This window comes from Corvus hawaiiensis, chromosome 13 (assembly GCF_020740725.1).
Source record: "Corvus hawaiiensis isolate bCorHaw1 chromosome 13, bCorHaw1.pri.cur, whole genome shotgun sequence".
NCBI classification, from domain to species: domain Eukaryota; kingdom Metazoa; phylum Chordata; class Aves; order Passeriformes; family Corvidae; genus Corvus; species Corvus hawaiiensis.
The window spans coordinates 12,568,073-12,589,644 of record NC_063225.1 but is presented as its reverse complement, the minus strand read 5'-3'; the positions used below and the strand labels follow the sequence as shown (position 1 = coordinate 12,589,644).

The following is a 21,572-nucleotide window of genomic DNA, read 5'->3' as shown; positions in this document are numbered from 1 at the left end:
AAACCCAGGTATAAATTAAATAAAGTAAACGCAGGTATAGTTCTGACCTCAAATCTGTCACATTTATATTGTATTTCCATTATTTAGACAAACATTTCCTGGCTCACAGTGGTCAGGCTGGCACAGAGTAAGTGCAGCCAGAAGGAACAAGCTGAACAGGGCAGACTTAAACCCTAGAACCATCCAGCTTCACAAGGAGGAAAGATTTGCAACGCTGGATTTGGAATGTGAATCTGCACTGCCATCTGCAGAGAGCAGGTTGGCAAATTAATGGGCCATCAGTGTAGCAGCAATTAAATAGCCGAAGTGCAAATACTGGTATGCAAAGCATGGAATGTGGTGGGAAGGAGAAAGCTGTGACATCATTGTCACAGCTGACATTCTGCACAATGTATGCTGTGTCTCAGGAAGGTATTTTATACTTTATTTCTTAAACATTGTCCTCTTTGCTTCTTTTAGGAGGAAAACGGATCCCCTTCCGTTTCTCCCAACTCCTCCCCACACCATTTGTAGCTGGAGGTACTGGGGTTGTGCCCAGGAGCTCACCGTGAACCTCTGCTGCCCGAGGCGCTTGGCCACAGCAGTGCAGCAGAACTGTTACTAAATCACATCACAGGGAGTAAAACCAAGCCCAAAGTCTCTGTGTGGGTGAACACCCGCACGCCCGACTTTGCTGTGATCTCTCTCCCCTCACACCCAACCCTGACTGCTGGGATCTCTCTCCCCTCACACCCAACCCTGACTGCTGGGATCTCTCTCCCCTCACACTCAACCCTGACTGCTGGGATCTCTCTCCCCTCACACCCAACCCTGACTGCTGGGATCTCTCTCCTGTCACACTCAACCCTGACTGCTGGGATCTCTCTCCTGTCACACTCAACCCTGACTGCTGGGATCTCTCTCCTGTCACACTCAACCCTGACTGCTGGGATCTCTCTCCCCTCACACCAAACCCTGACTGCTGGGATCTCTCTCCCCTCACACCCAACCCTGACTGCTGGGATCTCTCTCCTGTCACACCAAACCCTGACTGCTGGGATCTCTCTCCCCTCACACCAAACCCTGACTGCTGGGATCTCTCTCCCCTCACACCCAACCCTGACTGCTGGGATCTCTCTCCCCTCACACTCAACCCTGACTGCTGGGATCTCTCTCCCCTCACACCAAACCCTGACTGCTGGGATCTCTCTCCCCTCACACCCAACCCTGACTGCTGGGATCTCTCTCCTGTCACACTCAACCCTGACTGCTGGGATCTCTCTCCCCTCACACCAAACCCTGACTGCTGGGATCTCTCTCCCCTCACACCAAACCCCGACTGCTAGGATCTCTCTCCCTTCACACCAAACCCTGACTGCTGGGATGTCTCTCCTGTCACACCAAACCCTGACTGCTGGGATCTCTCTCCCTTCACACCAAACCCTGACTGCTGGGATCTCTCTCCCCTCATACCGAGGGAGCGGCTGCAGCCACGGCTGGAGCTGGTTCCATGTTTCAGCCCAGCTCTGTGTCCCATTTCCTCCTGTGAGAACCAGCGGCACAGTGACATTAACGCGGTGTGAAGGAATCTGCCCAGGAATAAACGCGTTATCTGAGTGTTTCTTATAAAATGAATGATTGATCCCCTCACTTCACTCCGAGGACACGCTTTGTTCCCTCAGGAAACACCTCTCAGGTGTGGGGCTGAGAAGCCCATGACGTTCCCACCACAGTGTGCTCTGCTCTGGAGCCAGGCTGGGAGAGCTGGGGGTGTTCACCTTGAGAAGGCTCCAGAGAGACTTCAGAGCCCCTTCCAGTGCCTGAAGAGGCTCCAAGAGAGCTGGAGAAAGACTTGGGACAAGGGCCTGGAGTGACAGGACAAGGGGGAATGGCTTCCCACTTCTAGAGAGCAGGGTGAGATGGGACATTGGGAAGGAATTCTCCCACCCGGGTGGGGAGGCCCTGGCACAGGTTTCCCAGAGCATCTGTGGCTGCCCCTGGATCCCTGGAAGTGTCCAAGGCCAGGTGGGACGGGGCTGTGAATGTGAAAAGTTTCCTTGCGCATGGCAGGCGGTGACACTGGGAAGTTTTAATGTCCTTTAGCGTCACTGTCACGCTCCCCTCCCGCCCGTGCCGTCTGCCCACCCGCCCGCTCGCTCGCCACAAGTCGCCTCAGGGCAGGCGGGACGCAGCTCTCGCGAGAGCTCCGTGCACTGCTCTCGCGAAAGGCGCAAGGGGCGGGCAGCGGGCGGGGCGCCGCGGTGGCGGCTCGGCCGGTCCCTCACGGCCCGGCGGCGGCTGCTCGGCTGGGACCGTCATAGCCCTGCTGGGCACCGCCTGCTCCCCTCGGGGTCTTTCCTCCCGCCGTTCTCTCCCAGCTCTCCTAGCCCGCCGTTCGCAGGGCCTCTTCCCTTCCCGCAGCCCCCCACCTTCCCCCCCCCCCCCCCCGACCCCTCAGTCCCCCCGGCTCATTTCCTCTTCCCCCCTCAGGATACCCCTTCCCCTTACATCCCCCCGCACCCTCAGGGCTCCCCTGAGCGCCTTCCCCGCTGCCCCTGAAGCCCCCGCCCTCGGCCTCCCCCATGGTGGGATTCGGGGCGAACCGCCGGGGCGGCCGCCTGCCCTCGCTGGTGCTCGTGGCGCTGCTGGCGGTGATCGCCGTGCTCGCCTTCCATTGCTGGAACGCGGCGTCCCGCCAGGCCCTGCTGCGGGAGGAGCTGGCCGAGCTGCAGAGCCAGGCCCAGCGCACCGAGGTGGCGCGGGGCCGCCTGGAGCGGCGGAACTCGGACCTCCTGGGCAAGGTGGACTCGCACAGGAAGCAACTGGAGCAGAAGGAGGCGGACTACAGCCACCTGAGCAGCCAACTGCAGGCCAGGGACGGCCAGGTGAAGAGGTGCGAGGATGGCAAGGTAAGGGGAGGGGGCGGCGGGGAGGTCCCAGTACCCTGCGGGGAGGCTCAGTCCGGGTCACTGTTAGTCCTCGCCTGCCCAAGGTGTCCCCGCAGCCTCTGCAGCCCCGGAGTGAATCAAGGCCCCGAGGCGCAGGTTTGGTGCTGCTGGGACAGCTGCAGCGAACTCTGATTTCTGAAAACGTCCCCAGAAAGAGCTGAAGATGTCCAGTGTGTGTGTGTGTGAGTGAACAATGAAATCCCGAGAGATCGCTCGTTTCCAGGCGGCTGTTTCAAATTTACTTACTGTTTTTTAGCTTTCTGTCTCTGCTGAGAATATCTGGTCTTTTGTGATCATTCAAGAAACCAGACACAATCGTAAAACTACAGTTTCGAGGGAAATGAAACCAGTGTGGTGTTCAGTAGCACCCTGAGCTTGCCTCTTGGAATGCCTGGTACAGCACACTGATTTTTATGCTGCCAGCGTGTACTTGGGGAAAAAAAAAAACAACAAAGAACCCTGCTGCTGACTAACGTGTCATTTTCCTTGGCTTGGAGAAGCCAAGCTAATAGAAAATTCAGCTAGCCCTTTCAGTGGGGGTGGCCTGGGGATTTCTTTTGTTGTGGAAGATGAGTGAACGCCTCAGCTTTCACTGTTGTGCTTTCATAACCGTCCTGAACTGGGAAGTTCACGGGGCTCAGCACACAAGTCCTGCTCAGGAGGCATGTGGGGTATATTTGCATGCAGGTCATCACTCTGCTCGTTGAACACTGTTCTCACAGTGGGATTTATGGAAATGTCACACTCTCCAGGGTAATTGCTGGCTAGGTTTGTTTTTCTGGTCCTTTCCTATCACACATTGGATGAGCAGCCTCAGAAAATGCATTTAGTTGTCACAGAAAAGGCTGAATATGTACATGTCCCATTCCAGAATTAGACTCCCTCAAACTGATTAAGTTTGTATTAAAGTTTCCTACTGAACCATTACAATTAAGCCCTTTGTGTGTTCAGCAAACATATTTTTAATTTTTATTTTTCCTTAGATTGCAGTAAAAAGTCCAGTTGGATATGACGTGGACTTCATGATCTTAAAGGTGTTTCCCAGCCTCAATGATTCAGTGATTCTAAAGCAGTTGGGGTTTAGCCAAGACACTTCCCCTTCTGTCTGCAAAAGGGCAGTCAGCTTGTCTGGTGTGTTAGTGTAACTGCCTGTGGGTGTAAAACTCTACTGGCAGGATTCAGGTAAGCTATCAGGCACAATTCATGAAGGGTTTCTTCCTCGAAGGGGTGGTCAGGCATTGGAACTGCCCAGGGAGCTGGTGGAGTCCCCACTCCTGGAGGTGTCCACGGAAGGTCTGGACACGGCACTCAGTGCTCTGGGCTGGGGACAAGGTGGGGATGGGGCACAAGTAGGACTCAGTGTTCAGGGGAGGCTTTTCCAGCCTCAGGGATTCTGTGATCCATTACTGGGCTGCATGGCAAGGTGTGCTTTTAATGCAATAAATTTGTATTTTTTTGGAAATCTGTGATGTGTTCTTGTAGGACACTGGGGGAGAAGATGTAGGTCTAAGCTGGGGGGTGCAGCACTGGGTTACTGGAGCCAGGGCCCACTCGGATGCATGGGGTACAAACAGGTGCTGCTGGCTGCCCCTGCCTGCCCGCCACTGTCGTGTTCCCAGAGATCTGCCTGGGGTTTGGATGCTCTGAGTGTGACACTGCACAGGGCAGAGCAGAAGGGCAGCGAGAGAAACGTGCCTAGTAAACATCCCAAATTAAATTTAGTGTTAATTGCCTGCAGTGTGTGCTGTGTGTCTTCCTTCTTTGTTCCGGAAGCTGCCAGTTAAGGCCGTGAGAGCTTGTAGCTTTTTAACATCCTCTTTCAAAATGTTCAGAGTGCCCGAAGAGTCCAGAATAGCAGGATTTTATCAAAAAACAGTAGCTGGCCATTTTTCCTCCCATGTGAGCCACTGTCTTTTCTCAGTGGCAACAGTGTTTATTTTTTTTCTAAAACCTTTTAAGTGACTTTATTTAAGTGACTATTACTTCTCTGAGAGTAGAGAATAAAGCTTTGTTTTAGAGAATGAAAGTCTGTCATAAGGAAACAGTAGTAAATATAAAGTGTCTGACCAAAAAAGGCTTGAGTGATAATTTTTTTCCTCTCAAAATAGAATTTGGCAAGTCTGTCTGACCAAACTGCTCGTAACCTGTGATCTTAGTCCATTTGTGAAATGCAGGAGCTGAAATAAAACCCCAACATTGGTATCAAGTGATCACAACAAATTCAGGCTCGTTTTAAGGAAAACTCATTTGAAGATTCTGCTCTGGTGCTTCTCAGTGTCAGTTCTGCTTTGTGCTCCTTTGTCCTCAGCTGAGGTCCTTTGCCTTGTGGTTGCATAAATCAAGTGCCTTTCCCAGTGCTGAGGCAGCTCCAGTCTCTGCAGCAGTTTCCTCTTGGCTCAGGGATCTCTGGAGTCAAGGCCAAACCCTTGGCTCTCCCCTCTGTCCCCTGCTCGTGGAACGAGCCTGTCACACTGCACCACGGTGGTGTTTGCTCTTGAGAGCAAATATGGGAGTGTGACCCAGTGTCTTGTGTTTAAAAAGAAACAGCAAAAGCATGAATTCTTGGGAATTCTTCTCTCTTGTGGTGAGCTCCTGAGGGTCTGTTGGACCTTGGAACAAACAAGGAGGTCTCTTTTGGAGCTCCCTGTGAGAGGCAAACAGGGGTAATGCCTACCCTGGAATTTGGGCAGGTGCTGCATGCACAGGTAGCATCAGCTTCCTCAGTATTCCGCGGGGTTTTTGCAGCATGCCATTAGGTTTTGGGGTTTTTCCATTGCTTTGCATATCCATTTGCAATAAGCGCAATAAAATGTGTGACTGGCAGGAATCTGTGGTGGAGAGCTTCCAGGTGGCAGGCGCCCAGTGTGCAGGGAGCACCTCTCATTCCATACCTGCTGCTGGCCATGCTGGGTGTGGAACACAGCCCTGCCCAGAAATGCTTGGGATGAAGCTGTTAAGTCAAACATCCCCAGGAGCAGCTAGGTCTGTTCTTTGTTGCCAAAACTTGGTAACTCCCCAGTTTGCAAAGCTGTAGCTTGACAGCAGCAATGTGGAGTTGTTACATGGCAAGACTCACAACTCAGATAGCACTGGAGGGTTGCCACATGTCCATGCACAGGATTTCTGGTGGTTTTTCCTGTGCAGGGCTCATTGGGCTACAGAGGGTTTATTTTCTCCATCCCAAGTGCTTGGAAAGGCCCTGAGGAGCCCCTGAGAGCTCAGCAATGCAAACAGGTCGAGACCAGAGGAGGACGTGGCCTAGGAAGAACTGGACCTGCGCCATGGCTCGTGAAGTGTGGGTTTTGCATGTGTAGGTGGAACAGATCCCATGAATCATAAAAAAGCTTCTTCCCTTTCTATCCTTCAGATGAGGGACATTTGCTGTCAGCTGAGCTGGTTTGGATATAAATTCTGTCACTTCTCTGAAACTTGAAATCATCAAAAGGAAAGCTTGTGTGATAAAAGTGCTGCATGTTCCTATGCAGCTCCTGCTCACAGACAGCAGCCCTCCTCCAGCCAGGCACATGGTTATGGGATGAGCAGGAGCCAGTGGGAAGGGTTTGTGTGTGAGGAATTCTCATAGAGGAGGGTCTGAAAACAGACCCCGATACTTCCCAGGATCTCCTTTGTTTGTAGGTTTATTGGGTTTTGGGAAACAACTGCATTAGAATGGAAGACAGGAAAATGTGGTTATTGCCTGTGGTTTTGCAAAATAGGGGGAGATACTTGTTCATTAACACAACAAATTAATGTGTGTACCTGCTCTCCTGTCCCAGGTCGTTGGAGGAGCAGCTGGCATGGTGGGTGCCCAGTGGATGGAGAGGCTTGGTGGTGATTTGTGTTTTCTGCTTCCTTGTGTGTCCCCACTGCAGGGCCAGTTGTGCTTTTGAAGTGAAGCTCTGCAAGTCCTACCCGGGCTGTCACTGATGGGATGTTGCTTTGTGCATCCTGTAAGGGGGCCCTTAATGCCTCGGTGGGCAGAGCATGAGGCAAACGTGGCTTTGACATGCCAGGAGGCTCCTTGAGTGTCCCTGTGGGGAGTAATTTTGTCCCTGTTTCAGAGCACTGTGGTCAGAGGGCTCAGGTTACCTAAAGATCACATTCCTGGTGGAATTAATAAATGCTGACAGATTAACTGTGGAGCTGGACTTTTCAGTTATGTTCCAGGATTTGGAGGAAATATGCTCAAGGCCGTTTTGTTTATTTTACTGGGTTTTTTTTGCTCTGTCCCTAATTTTTCAGTTCTGCTTGCTTTCTTTTTTTTGGGAAAAGCCTTGTGAAGTAGTGCTGTGTCCTGCCATAGTGGGGGCCATAGTGGTGCCTCTCCAGGCCCTAGAACCCTCTTGACTTCTGTTTTGGGCGTGGGTCAGGATTTGCCTGCACTCCTGCATGCCCTGCTCCAGGGATCAACCAGGATCCTGCAGTGCTCTGCTGCCAGGGATAGCCAGGATCCTGCTGGCTGGCACAAAAACTCTGCTGCCCAAGGAACCTCTGTTGTGTGCCAGGAGCTGTCGGGTGCGTGCCCTGTGTACACTGTGTGCTGCAGAAAAGCACCATCCCTGCAGTTCCTGCATGGCTGGAGTCTGTAGTCAGGAATGCCTGATCGTATCCATATGGGACAAATGGATCAGCCCGGTCAGAGTGCCTCTTGTAACAACAAAAACACAATGGGAAATATATTTAAAGAATGAATAATTTGATAGAAGGGAAGGCACAGGTAGGAGGAGGAAGTCCTAGAGGCAGGGCAGATGTGTTTTGGGTTTTTTTGACAGGAAATGGAGGGGTGACTGATGTAGACACTTCAGGGACTTGGGGGGGAACTGAAACAGCCCCTGTGTCCAGGCGTGTCCCCGTGTATGTCCCAGCACGTCCTGGCCAAGTGGCTGTGCTGGCACTGCAGTGTGCTGTTCCCAGAGGTGATGCTGACCTTGTCATCTACACGTGACAGCCCTGCTCAGCACCTTCCTGCAGGTGCCCTTTGTACTACCATGAAACTGCAAGAAAAAACAGCACCTGAGGTGCCTGGGGGCAGGGTGAAGATTTTTACCCCGTTTCTTAGAATATTCCACACGTGAATCTTCTCTTTGTTCCTGCTGGTTTTTGTCTTTATGTAATTACAGAACAAAGCATCTTTACTTCAGGACTTTGTGTACATGCACGTCTTACTTATTGTAACTATTTCTTTCCTTACTAAAAATGCCAAAAGCTGTTGTAGAAGTTTACTGATGTGAGATTCCCTCTCAAAATAAAATGTGTGTTAGGATGTTAGATAGCAACACATAAAAGATTTATTTAAATGTAACTATTCTATTATATCATATACCTTAGGTAACAGTTGGTTTTGCTGTGGATGCTGTGTTTATTTTTATCCACCTGTGCTTTAACATTGGCTGTTTACAGTCCCTCTTGCAGTATCCTGATGCAGCATGTTTATTTTAGTCCAGGCAATCTACTTTTTTGATCTAACTATGTTCTGGAATTAAAATTGAAGCCACTGCTAGCAAAGCCTGAACACAGTATTTAGTTTGGTGATGTCATTTACAGATCACTAAATACACATTTCTTAGATTTACAGGAACTTTGTGCACATCACTCCGATAATCCTGTCCATAAGTTGGCTTTACAAAGCAAACAGACACACCTGAGTCTTCATAGCCCAAACCATCCCTCCCCAGCCTGCTGGTCACCTGTATTTATCCAACTTTTTCTTCCTTCCAGATGAAGCTGCAAAACAACATCTCCTATCAGATGGCAGACATACATCGGCTAAAGGGTAAGGGATTCATGGCCAAACTTATTTGGCAGGCTGAAGTTGTGCATTTTAACTGCCCAGGTGCTGCAGAATGCAGTTTAAATGAAGGATCTGGTGATGCTGGAACATCTCACAATGTGAAATCTCATTGTATTTGTTACCTGGTGTGGGTAAGTGCAGAGTTGGCTCTCACTTACTTTGCTGCAGAAAGAACGTGTATTCTGGCACTGCTGAGTTACAAGACAGTAGAATCATTTTCATGGGCAAATACACAGTTTAGTAGAGTCCGATCAGAAACACTGTGATGGTTATGCTGGGTTAGAAAAGGTCCAGGAAACATCTCTGAAGTTCTGTACAGACATGATTATAATGCCTGTGGTGTTGCTGTATTCAGGGTACTTCAGAGTGAGCCGGAACGTGCTCGGATGTGAACATGCCTGCATACAACACACACGGTTTCTGCCTGTATCCATGTAGCTGCAGCTTAAAGTAGTAGGGAGCTTCATTATTTGTAGGCTGAAGAACAGGGAGAACTAGAGCAGCTGTGAAGACGGAAAATCCGTGTTGGCTTTATGGATAGCAGGAAGGTGCCTCCTTTTGTACACTTACTGCAGACAAACAGTGTTTGAGCATCCTGCCTGGAGTAACCTGGCAGCACTTCCATGTTACTCAGAGTGACAGAATCTTTCAGGAAATTATGGAGATTTCCAACAGATACGTGAAAAAGCATTGTGCAAGGCTTCTGAATGCAAAGGTACAGAAACATTTAGGGGGATTGGCATAGCATCAGAAGAATTTGTCTCTAATTCATGCTGCCATCTGGCATACATGAGTGAAGTGGCATCTTCTTCAAATTGTTTTAAGAATCTTTAAAGTATGCCTGGACATGAAACTTGAGCAATTTGATACTTCTTTAGCAATATTGGAAATTGTATCTCCCATGGGGCATTTTTTGTTTTCTTTCTGTATTCATGTTGATTTTTGCTTTTTTGGCCTAGAACAACTGGCAGAGTTACGGCAGGAATTCATCCGCCAGGAGGATCAGCTGCATGAGTACAAGAAGAACAACACGTACCTGACAAGGAGGCTGGAATATGACAGGTATGTCCTCAGGAGTGTTGGTAACTGCAGGTTGGTGCGTGTGATGGGGACCTGTATTTACTAAACAGTGCTAATTAATCTCATGTCTGCTAATCCTCAAACACGAGTGTGCTCACTTGGCAATGCACCTGAGCTGACTGTTTGACTTTCAAGTTCTTTGTGGTGTTGTAGTCCTTCTCCCAACATGAGATAGGAGCTAAGGAAAATCTTGACTTAGTGGAATTGTTCTGCATTTTTAAGTCAATGTATTTTTTATAACATGGAGATTTAGTTCACTGACACGTGAAAGTTTAAAGGACACAATCCTGTGTCACCAGCGTTGTTAATTGCTGCCTTTCTAGTAGTGTAATTTCATTTGTTTCTACTGAAGCTGAAAGCACCTTGTGTAGATTGAAATTTTAAGTTGACTTCAGCCTTTTAAGTTGATGATAGAGAAACAGGGAGAACAAATACTCCTGGAGCTTTGAGGAGTGAGGAGGACTTAACACTTGATAAAGTGTTTGAAACTTTTACACACATGAAGTGTTTCTGTGCTATGTTGAGCATTTGTGGGACATGGGACTTTTGGTGATTGGGCTGATGTCATGGCATGTTGAGGAAGTTGGGACACCTGGCTGTGTATTCAGATCATGTTATTTGAGTTGGGAGCAGTAACTGATAGCGGCAGTTGTGCACATTCTCCGTTGACAGCCAGGGGAGACATGTTGCCTTCCCAGTGGAATTAATATTTGCAGACAGATTAACTCTGGACATTGACCTTTTGGTTGCATTCCAGCTTCTGGAGGAAGTATATTCAAGACTGTTCTCTTTATTTTACTGTTTTTTCTGCTCTGTGCCTATTTTTTCCGGTTCTGCTTTCCTTCTGTATTCAGTCCATTCCCACTCCACATACATGCCAGGACCAGGCTTTTTGGGCAGACTACTCTAGTTATATCTCAGGTTTGGCTTTTTGTGCCACTTCATATTTTTTCCCTTACTTTATTTGTGGGAGAGCAGATCCAACAAATGAAGTGTAACTAATGGTGTGTTTCTCCTCAAGCCTGCAGTGTGGGCAGCAGATCAAGGAAATGAGACTGCAGCATGAAGAGAGCATCAAGAAATTAATGGACCAAATTGCACGGGAACAAAAGGTAATGCCAAGAAAGTGTGTATTGAATGAGAAGAGCCCAAAGCTTGCTGTTTGCTTCAGAGATGTGGAGGGCTGGGACATTTCTTCCCTAACTTTGTGTTCAGTATCCCCCTGATACACCTAAGTGGGTGTTAAGGTAAGAAATCTGCCTATTGTCTCACCTGGTGGACCGAGCTCCAAGCTGAGGCCAAATTCTTTGTTCTGCTCCAGCCTTCCTCCATGATGTCATTGCTGAGGATTTCAGTTCTTGTCTGTAACATGGATATTGCTGTTCAGCTCTCCAGGGTGGGATCTGTGTTGTCAGAGCCTTACACAGGTTATTGCAGAGGGAGCCTGAGCTCTGCCGAGGCCTCGAGGTGCTAATGTGATGCAAATTGTGATGGTATTGGAATGGTATCAAGAGTGTGATTGCATGAAACAGGCTTCCAGTAGAATTTGGGCCTCTTTGCTGCAAACAGATGCTTAAAATTTTGTTTCTTTACTTTATCTATAAACATCTCAAATAATAGGGCAGACTGAGAGCAAGTTAGTCACATCTTCTCTTACAGTCTAGAATTGTTTCAAGGCTCTGACCTGAGGCTTAAGGTTGATGTTACCTTAACCTGTTTGTGTTGTACTTAACACCTGTGTATGGCAGTAGAAATGTCCTGCAGCTGTGCTGTATTGAACATTTTCTGTCCGGTTGTGTTTCCAGAGCCCCAGGGTCCAGCTTCGTGCATAGAGGGCTCTGCTCTTTGCTTTGGTGATCATTGAATTCATAAATGCAATTTTGCTTACCCAAAGTAATCTTGAATTTGAGGGCGTTTGTTTTGTAATTTCCAGGGAAGTGTTTAATGTTGTCTTGTTATTTGTTCTAACAGGCCACACAAAAACTTCAGTCCAGTAAAGACACTGCAGTCAGTCCCAGCAATGGTGACCAGGCAATACCTGAGACTGCTGCAGAGGTGGAAGATAAAGACACAGTGAAGAATGAGGACCCTTCAGAACATGTTGCAAATGGAAAAGGTATTTCCTTTTTTGGGCTTTTCTGATAGAGAATGGGCCAGCTGTGTTGCATCCTTTGCCAGCCTCCAGACTGTGCATTTCTCTGAAGTAGAAGAAGGAATTGTTTGGCTCGGATAACTTGATTAGCTGCAGTGATTGTTCTAAGTTTGAGCCTTCCACAAGAGGGAAATTCACTGTTCAGGCCGAAGGGTTAGTAAGGCAGAATATCCTTTTCTTGTCTTGCAGAGAAAATCAAACCCGGAGGAGACGCAGGCATGCCTGAAATAGAAGATAATGACCCTGCTAAAGCTGAAGATACTCCCACTGGTTAGGAGAAATACTCTTCATTCTTTCACATTTGGGTCTTGGTGATGTAGATGTTGTGTGTGAACACCATGTGGTTCATAGTGAGTGCAGACTTTTAAAATCTCTCCATGGTAATAAAATTCAAGTGGGGTGTAAAATCAGACCGTTTGTACTGTGCCTTAGAGGTTTGAATTCCCAAAATGGAATGGTTTGGATAATGCCCCTCCTGAAATCTTGTCTTTTATATTTTCATTAAGGAAACTATAAAAAACCAGAAATTTACAGGACTGTTAGAGCAAGACCAGGTAAATAGTGTGTTTGTTTCATGTTAATGCTTTTGTCCCTGTGACTTTTTTTTTTAGCTTTAAAGAAGCCACTTATTTCAGCTCCTAAAAGTGAAGGTCATCAGTCTGTTATGAATCTTCCAACTGAGCAGCCCCATGCTCCAAACCTGGCACCAGGTAAAATTCCTGTTAGCAGGTGACGAGGTAATACTTTGGTTACAAGAAGAAAACCAAGGATAAATTTCTGCAGGATCCAAGGTTGTGTTCTTACCTGGCTGAGGCACTTGGGCTGCTGTTGTATGATCTCTTCTTGTACCCTCCACACCAATAATTTCTGAGCCTTTTGACCAATCACAGCTAAATTTGAGTTAGAAATTTCAAGGATAAGTGCTTCAGGATTCCTCCAGTGGACAGAGTAACTGAAATGAGTGTTGCTCCTTAGAGTACTAATTTGGGCTGCACCACCCCCTCAGGAGTTGGTTGTTGATCTCTTGGTAGCCACAGTCAGATGTTCCCATTGCCTGCTTGGTGTCCTCCTGTCCCTGGGAACAGCTTACTTGAGGGTCATGTGGGAAAGGTTTAGGATGTGAGAACTTAAAAGTCCTGCAGTGAAAGGGTTTGGAAGAATTGCAGTTAGAAAAGAGACAAACCCAAAGAAAATAAACTCAATGCTTGCAGATCAAGTCACTTTAATGTCAGAGAAATATCAGGTTATACCTGCACTGCAGGTGGCTTGTTCCAATCCTGTCCTGCTAAAATTCTGAGTATAACTTCACATTTTAATGTTGTAGGTTTGCCCAGTGACAGTGATGGAAATGCTGACATTGCCAAGCAGATCCCTCCAAATCCTCTCCAGCACTTGAATTTTGAAGAAAATGTGGAAACCCAGAAAGACCACAAAATTGAGCCAGACCAGATAAAAATCCCAAAGAGCCGAGTTAGTGACTTGCAGAAGATTAAGCAAAGTAAGTTGGCCAACGTCACACACTTCAATATATTAAAAAAATCCATTCATTTTTTATCTGTGTAAGTGCCTGTCTGGAAAATAGAGACCATTGCAGCTGGTGGCTTTGGAGAGGGAGCCTGAGAATGAATATAATGTGTTCCTGGGTAAAAGATATGCTTTAATGTGTTATTTTCCACATGTATATTCAGTTATTTTAAAAAATTATTTCCTTGTCAGAATTTAAGACGCTTTTGGAAATTACTGCACAGTTAAATTGGTTAAGCCAGAACTTTGATACATGCAGGATGCTGAGTTACTTTATTGCTTGACTTCAATACACTTTTTGGACAATATTGTAAGAATTCAGCCAAAACTGAGAAAACTTTGGTTGTTTTAATATCACTCGTGGAACTTTGTGATGGAGCAGGGACAAGCATATTACAAATTGTCACAGAAACTGGGCAGGCCTGGCTTCCACTCTGTGTACCCTGAGGTGTGCAAGGCTCATTATTTTATCAAAGGAGCTTCTGGAAGAAACTTCTGGAGTGGGAAGGCTTCTCATTTCAGTTGTTAGTTTTTTTAATGGTTCAGTTGTTGGGTTTGTTAATGCATTGTCTCTCTTCCCTGGTCACGGATTAAATGATGGGGGCGTAGTTGTGTAGGCAGAAGCTGGGAAGGAAATGTCTCCATTGTAGGCTGTGAGGGGGTACCTGAGAGTCAGGAATTGGCCCCAATTATTCTGTTCTCTTTGCGTCTTCATATTTGGAATAACTCCTATTGTATGTTTTAATGGTGCAATGAGGGAGAGACTTTATCACGAAAGGAATAGCTAATCCAGGTTTGTGTAAGGTTTCTGTCCTGATGGTCAGGATAGATGTTCAGAAAGGTCCATTGGTGACAAACTCACCCCTGGTATGGAAGAGCCCAGCTCTGGCCCAGCTCTGCAGCTCCCACCATGGGCAAGTGCCTGGCTGGGTGTTGGCAACTGAGGGCTTTGAAGCAGAGGGTGCAGAGTGGAACTGTTCAGCCTGGAGGAGAGACGAGTCTGGGGAGACCTTAGAGTCCCTAAAGGAACTCCAAGAGAGCTGGAGAGGGACTTGGGACAAGGTCCTGGAGTGATAGGACAAGGGGGAATGGCTTCCCACTGCCAGAGGGCAGGGATAGATGGGATATGGGGAAGGAATTGTTCCCTGTGAGGGTGGGGAGGCCCTGGCACAGGGTGCCCAGAGCAACTGTGGCTGCCCCTGGATCCCTGGAAGTGTCCAAGGCCAGGCTGGACAGGGCTTGGAGCAGGCTGGGATAGTGGAAGGTGTCCCTGCCCTGGCTGGGGCTGGGACAGGATGGGCTCGCCAGACTGTCTGTGGTCCCTGAGCTCAGTCTGTAGCCTGTGTGGGCCTGCTGCATTTCCTTAGATCTCTTCATCATACTTTACCCTTTCCTTCTGTCAACTTCAATTCATTCAGTGCTTGTTTGTCACAGTATCTCTGGCTATCCACAGGCTGTTTTTGCTGGACGTTGGGTACACGCCGTTGTCTTCCATGGCTCACTTTGGGTTTAACATGTGCAAATCCCACTGTCCTATCTGGGTTTTGTATATAATGCAGTGTCAAAAATACCAACAGTAGTAGCCAGGATCACTCAATAAGACATGAACAGGCAATGAATAATGTATGGGACTTTGGAGTTCTAAACTGATCGTGGGGTTTTTTCATGCTTGTTTTAAGAAAATACCTGAAACTGGTGTTCTGTACATTTGAGCTGCACTAGGTGTGATTCTGGTGCTTTCCCCCCCATACAGAGAAGCACCATGGTACTGCTTCTGTCCTGGTTTTTATACATGCATTGTTTTAGGAAATAATTTCACTTTTACATCTGTCCATTTTTAATCCTGATGTTGAAATCATTCTCCAGGTTTACTTCTCCATTAGTTGCTTGCACTGGGAATCACCACCTGCCCCAGCAGCCTTGGTGCCCAGTGTGTAAGGATTGTATCACACTTTAATCCCAGTTTTTTCATTTATACACAACCTTCCAGGCCAGTGACCTCTGCAGACTCAGAGCTGCTTCCCTCAAGGACTGGGCTGGAAGAGGTCTCCCTGTATCCCATTAAACACCAGCTCTGAGCTGACATCACACCAGTAATCTCTCACTGTGTGCCTGGGTGATTGTCTGCTCATTCCATATATCCAGCTAATTCCTGTTTTTCTTGTGCATTGTTTCAGGATATGAAACCATTCTTAATTTTTTGTTGGGAGATGAAAATACTGGATTTGGGACATTTTGAAAACTGTTAAAACTTAATAGGAAAGCAGAGTGTAAAGCCAGCTGGATGAGTTTCCAAGCTGAGAGGCAAGGGCAGGCCTGTGCTGGGCTCCCTCCTGTGCCAGCAGGGCACCCTCTGCAGGCAGTGCCAGGCACCAGGACAGCGTTGGATTACTCCAGGGTGTGCCAGGGTGTGCAAAATGCCAGGCCTCAGGAAAAGTGGATACTAACCCTTCCACTGAGTGAGTGCTCTTGTGCTTTTAGAGAAATCTTGTGTTGGTGCCTGTGGGCAATCCAAGGTGGAGCTGTTTGGGTGCTCACTCCAGCCCTTGCCGGTGGAGAGAGGAGTGTGGGACAGTCAGGCGTCATGAGGTCAAGTGCTGGGTGACAGCACATCATTCCTGCATGGAGGTGCTCCACGAGCCTCCTTCAACCCTTGCCCAAGCCCTCTCCCTTCTCCCCCCTTTCTCTCCAGCTGGAACTACCACAGACCCCGACTGCCTCCACCTGCGATCTGCTCTCATGTAGGATCTTCCTGTTTCTTTCCTCTCTGCTGCTGACTCACTCCTTTCCTACTCCACAGGCCGGTTCTTTGATGAGAATGAATCCCCTGTGGACCCGCAGCAGGGTTCTAAACTGGCAGATTATAATGGGGATGATGGGAACGTGGGTGAGTATGAGGCAGACAAACAGGCCGAGCTGGCTTACAATGAGGAAGAGGATGGTGATGGTGGAGAAGAAGACGTCCAAGGTGAGCTTGGGCCTTACCTCCATCCCATTGTGATAAATCCATGCTGAGTTACTTGTTGAATTTGTGTAAAGCCTTGCTGGTTTAGCTGATGACAAATTGCTCAGACAGAACAAACAAGCTTGAAATTTGGTCTCACTCTCTGTGGGACAGCAACAACGCAACAGCCTTGAGTGAGAGGGTTTTGGCACCTCACTGCAGTTGTGTATGGTTCCTGCTAGGAAAAGCAAGACTCTAAATTCTAAACATGGTTTTACCCAAACCCCCAGCTCTGGCCCCTTGCTGGGAGGGCTTTGGGCCTTGACATTCCTAAATTGTCAAATAGAGGAATGTAGTGGTTTGACTCCTGCTTTTGTCACACCTGCCTGGAGGTGGTGTGCAGTGAGGCCTCAGGTGGTGATTCCAGGTGTAACTTTTGTGCATTATACACAGATTCAACAGGCTTGTGGTGTTCCTGCTAACCCACCTCGGAGCTCCTGATCCAGTGCTGCCTAACACCTGTGTGTGCATGGCCATTCCCTGTCCTGCATGTAGCTCCCTCGCTTGCCTCTGCCTGCCTTGTCTGCCTTCTCCATCCAGCTGTTGGGGATATTTGTGACAGGCCTGCATGTCTGTAGGGCGAGAATGTTGTGTAAACATAGAGAATATTTCCAGTTAAATGAAAGCGTAAAATAAAGAGGGGAAAAAAAATAGGAAATGGGACAAAAATCCTACAGGTTCCCTGATTTTGACCCTCATACTGAGTTATATAAGTTAATAAGCTTTTAGCTGGAGGTTTTTCAGGCACCGTATTTAACTGGCATCTAAGCGAAATGAATCGGCAAAGCCAGTAAAAAGCAGCTGATTGTGTGAACACGCAGCTAAGTGCAGTGTCAGCAGGCTGGGCTGGGCTGGGAGTTTGAAACTCATGCACAAGTGAAAGAATAGGACGGACCAGAACCTGTAGCAATTAATTAACTTACTAACGAACTGCAGTGCCTGCTGTTCCAGCTGCAGCCTGTTCTGTGCCCCTCGTGCTCAGAACTCAGAGGGGGTTTGTGTGTCACACCTGGCCTTCTGGCGGGTGGTCCCTGGGCTGGCAGCTGCTCATCCAGGCTGGCAGCTGCACAAAGGCACAGGGGGATGCAGAGCAGCCTGGTCCAGTAGCAAGTGTCCCTGCCCATGGCAGGGAGTGGAATGAGATGGGCTTTAAGGTCCCTTCCCACCCAAACCATCCTGGGATTCTGTGATTGACAGCGTTTCTGTCCGTGCTGGGGCCATGGGAGCCATGCTCCTAATGGTGCTGGGCTGTTGTGGACAGAGAGTGCAGGGTGTCCTGTGTGTCCCTGAGCCCTGCAAGCCCTGGCAGTCCTGTGGGTGGGGGTTTCATAGTTCAGTTCCATTCTCCTCAGTCAGCAGTGGGTCCTGCCCAGCTCCTCGCTGCAGTAGTTCCGTACCAGAATTCCGTAATTCAGGATGCAGCTCTGGAGGTTGTAACTGGGGTTGAGTCTGTGCTGACTGGTGCCATCTGCCTGGGTTAGCCTGGGTGCTCTGGACTACCTTTTCTGTGAAGAAATGTTCCCAGTATCCAATGTGACCCTCCCCTGGCACAGCTTGAGGCCGTTTCCTCTTGTCCTGTCCCTTGTTCCCTGGGAGCAGAGCCAGACCCCCACCTGGCTGCCCCTGTCAGGTGGCTGTAGGTGGCTGCCACACGGTGCAGGGATGAAGTACCCTGCCTCTGTCCCCATCCCACACAGCTCTTGTTGCCCCTTGGAGCTCTGTGCTGCTTCGTCAGCATGAGTACCTGGCTGTGGGGGCCTTCCCAGGGGAGCTGATGGCTCAGGCAGCAGCTGTACCATGAAGTTACAGTGACATGGGCAGCATTCCCCAATGCCACTTGGGAAAGGGTAGGTGTGATACAGATATAAGTGGTGGAAAAAATGTTAAACCACAGAGATTGGGCTTGTGTAACTTGCACTGTGAGTGGTGGTTGAAAAAACAGAGCTCTGATTGACAGTGACCCCATAAAACCATTTCCCATCCAGGTGGGGTCCCTGCAAGGTCCCTGCTCTGGTGGCTCGGAATTTGGACTTGGGGAAGATCCTTTTCCTGATGAACCCCTCTGTGTCTGTATAGACAGACTGGATTAAGAGCTGGTGGTAAAGGTTAAAGGGTGACTTCTGGAAGCTTCTTCCTGAGGGATGGTCTGAGCAGAGTGTGTTACTACCTCAGACCACATTTCCCAAGCTTTGTTCTGGTTTTCCTTAATAGCTTATTGTGTTGACTTGAGCTGTGATTTAAGTGTGGCCAGTGGTGCTTCCAGGGTCAGTATTCCAGAAAAAGTGGCTGTTTCAGGCTTCATATTCATTTGTCTGCAGGGCAGGAGAGGGCAGAACTGGGGGGTTGGAGGGAGGGTGGTTGTAATTGTTTAGGGAGGGGAAAAAAAACAAGAGAGAATTTCTGCCTAAAAGCTGTCAGGAAAACATCACCCAGGTCTGCATCAGGCTGAACAGAGCCTGTGGCATGTGCCACAAAGCCACTGGAGTCCACATGGTTTCTGTTGCCTCTAGGAATGTGCAGGCTTAGGTTGAAATTATTCAGGGAAAATACCCAATATGGGGGATGTTTCTTGGGGCAGGGCAGCACCCAGCCTGGTTCCTTTGCTCAGGCACCTGCAGAAGGGCAAGGGGATGTTTGAAGGTGGCAGCTTATAAAATGTCTGTTAATAAACTCCAGGATGTCCTGGTGCTGTGGTGGTGTTTTCTTATGGAACAAACCTGTGTCATGCAGGTGAACTCCAGCCTTTTGCTGCTGGAGCAGCCCTCAGGTCCCTGCCTGGCTCCTGGGGTGCTGGGGTGAAGGTGTGGAGAGCTGCAGGCAGCTCGGCAGCCGGCGGAAGATGAATTAACTCAACTTGGATTTCCTTTGCTGTGAACAAGAGTCTTTCCTAATATAAAGGATTAGCACTGAGGTGCAGGAGAAGCTTATTCGTTGGAACAAATGGAAGTTTTAGGGTTTTTTCACTTTTTGAGGGAAGGAGGCCCTTGGTCTGGAAGGGGTCCCAGTGCTAGTCCCTGAGGTTCCCAGCCTCTGTGAAGCCTCACAGTGTCAACTCTGGGAATGGGACTGTCTGCAGGAGTTGGGTTTTAGTGGGGGAGTTTGAAGGCTTGATAGGCAGTCTCAAAGCCCAGCAGCTGGTGTGACTGTGTTGCAGTGTCTGAAGTCAGGCAGTCTGTGAAGTGGGGCTGCCCTGCAGCCAGAGATCCCCACCTGGAGCACTGACCGCTGGGCTGGAAGCACAGCCACACATCCTGTGCCTGCTGACTCTGTCCCATCACCAGCCCCGGCCAGCTTGGTGCTGTGCCCTTTAGCAGCATGTCCTGGGAAACTGTACTTTGATATTTTTTCAGTGATACCACATCAGATCAGATCTGAGAATTTTGATTGTAATCTTAATTACAATCTGTTATTGCAGATGATGAGGAGCGAGACCTGCAGAACGACCTGGGGGACTACAGCAAGTCCCGCCTCAGTGACGGGGTCCTGTAGGCCCCGGTCACAGACAGCTCAACCCAGCAACTTGAGGTGCTGCAAAACTGAACCTGTTTTACTCCAGTGTTTCCTGCTTCCAAGGAAGCTGAGGATCAAGTGCCGAGTGTGCTCAGCAGCAGGTGAAGAGGACCCGCTCTGTACATATGTACATATTTGTACTATTGTAGGTTGTATTAAACCCACATCTTTGCTGTTATATGGAGCTGGTTACTCAGCCTGGTCCTTATCTGAAATAATCTCCACCCTTAAACCCAGTCTCTAAACACAGGCTGAACTGTTTCTGCCATTTAGAACACTTGGAACCTGGAGAACTTGTACAGTTTGTACCTGATGTAACAAAGCTGCTGTGGAAGCCATGTACAGCCAAGGACTCCTTTTCTACAGTCCCACCTGTGTGGCAGAACTGCTGCTCCCAAGTGCTGGGGTTTGTACAGCAGGTGAGAATGGAACGTCAGAGGGACTGGGAACTGAATGGTTCAATAACTGCTCCTTCCTCCTGCAACCCAGCACCACATCCCATTGAACTCCTGTACAGTGACCACATCTTGTAGCTAGAGCTGGAAATCTATAGTAGGACTTGAGTAATTTGATACATCCCAAAAAAGTTGTGCAACTAATAGCTTGATTTAAAAGGTGATACAAATAATTCGCAGCTTGTAGGAAATCTTCGTGTTAAAGAGAGTAAGTGTGTCAGTAAGAGGCACATCTCCAGCAGCTGTGTCCCTCGATGGAAGGACCAGCCCATACCCAGCTAAACATGCTGTAGGTGCTGGTGTGCTGTCCCAGAGCGTCCATCCCAGGTCCAGCCACTCTAGTTAATTTCCAGTTTGATCCCTTGACCTGAACACCCACCACATTCCATGGTTTGGTTTTCTCCATCAGATCTGTAAGTCAGACCCTTTTCTGTATTCTGTGTTCAAGCACTTCCAGAATTGATGGAGATGATTCCACTTTTCTGCAGTGGTGGGAACGAAGGAGATTGTCCCCCCTGCTCCCCCAAGGGCTCCTGTGGACACAGGCTGTAAGCCCTGATGAGGGTGATTGAACTCATCCCTGTGCTCAGGTGCTGGGCTGAAGTAATGGGTCAGGTTTGCTCCTTGCCAGCTCAGTGAAGCTCTTAAATAAAGTTCAGTGCTTGTACAATTATGTTATGGGGTTTTAAGACAATTTATTACTACTTCAAGTGTCAATGGCAAAAAAAAAAATTCCTCCCAGTTTCTGCATTTAAAAAGTGGAACTCCAGCTCAGCGCTGTGTCCTGGTTCCAGCTGAACCCCATGTTCTCCAAAGCAGTGCAGCATCACACAGCACAGCTTGGGGAGACCCCTAAATTAAAGAGCTTCTCTGCCTTTTCTTTTTCTTTGTATTCTATGTATTCTCTTTTTTTCCTCTTTCTGTCAGAGTGATTACTCTGCTTCGCCCTAGTGAGGCCACAGCTGGAGTATTGTGTTCAATTCTGGGCTCTACAGCTTAGAAAAGACAGGGGGCTACTGGTGAGGGTCGAGGAGGCCACAAAGATGATGAGGGGTCTGGAGCATCTCTCTAATCAGGAGCTGCAGATTCATGGGCCCGCAGCTGTCCCTGCAGCCAGGCTGTGTGGCAG

At 48.5% G+C, this 21,572-nt stretch overlaps 1 protein-coding gene across 2 annotated transcripts; it reads left to right on the top strand.

The window, feature by feature from the left end:
* The first annotated feature begins 2,447 nt into the window (after window positions 1-2,447).
* GOLM2 (golgi membrane protein 2) lies at window positions 2,448-21,116 on the top strand. Of its 2 annotated transcripts, XM_048317756.1 has the most exons (10): window positions 2,449-2,888; window positions 8,646-8,700; window positions 9,678-9,780; window positions 10,820-10,910; window positions 11,770-11,914; window positions 12,140-12,220; window positions 12,562-12,660; window positions 13,275-13,448; window positions 16,275-16,442; window positions 19,894-21,116. In XM_048317756.1, exons 1-10 carry the CDS (start codon window positions 2,562-2,564, stop codon window positions 19,965-19,967), a joined length of 1,317 nt encoding a protein of 438 aa, XP_048173713.1. In that variant the 5' UTR covers window positions 2,449-2,561; the 3' UTR covers window positions 19,968-21,116. The 2 variants fall into 2 exon arrangements, with proteins under 2 accessions (XP_048173714.1, XP_048173713.1); XM_048317757.1 differs by lacking the exon at window positions 16,275-16,442 and having other exon boundaries at window positions 2,448-2,888.
* Window positions 21,117-21,572: the final 456 nt, after the last annotated feature.

What these genes read in the sequence shown, in the direction of transcription:
- GOLM2 (XM_048317756.1), top strand. Translation starts at nt 2,562, where the DNA reads ATGGTGGGATTCGGGGCGAACCGCCGGGGCGGCCGCCTGCCCTCGCTG. An exon ending in AGAGGTGCGAGGATGGCAAG is followed by an intron (nt 2,889 to 8,645) that starts GTAAGGGGAGGG and finishes TCTTCCTTCCAG; the next exon opens with ATGAAGCTGCAAAACAACAT. An exon ending in ACATGTTGCAAATGGAAAAG is followed by an intron (nt 11,915 to 12,139) that starts GTATTTCCTTTT and finishes CTTGTCTTGCAG; the next exon opens with AGAAAATCAAACCCGGAGGA.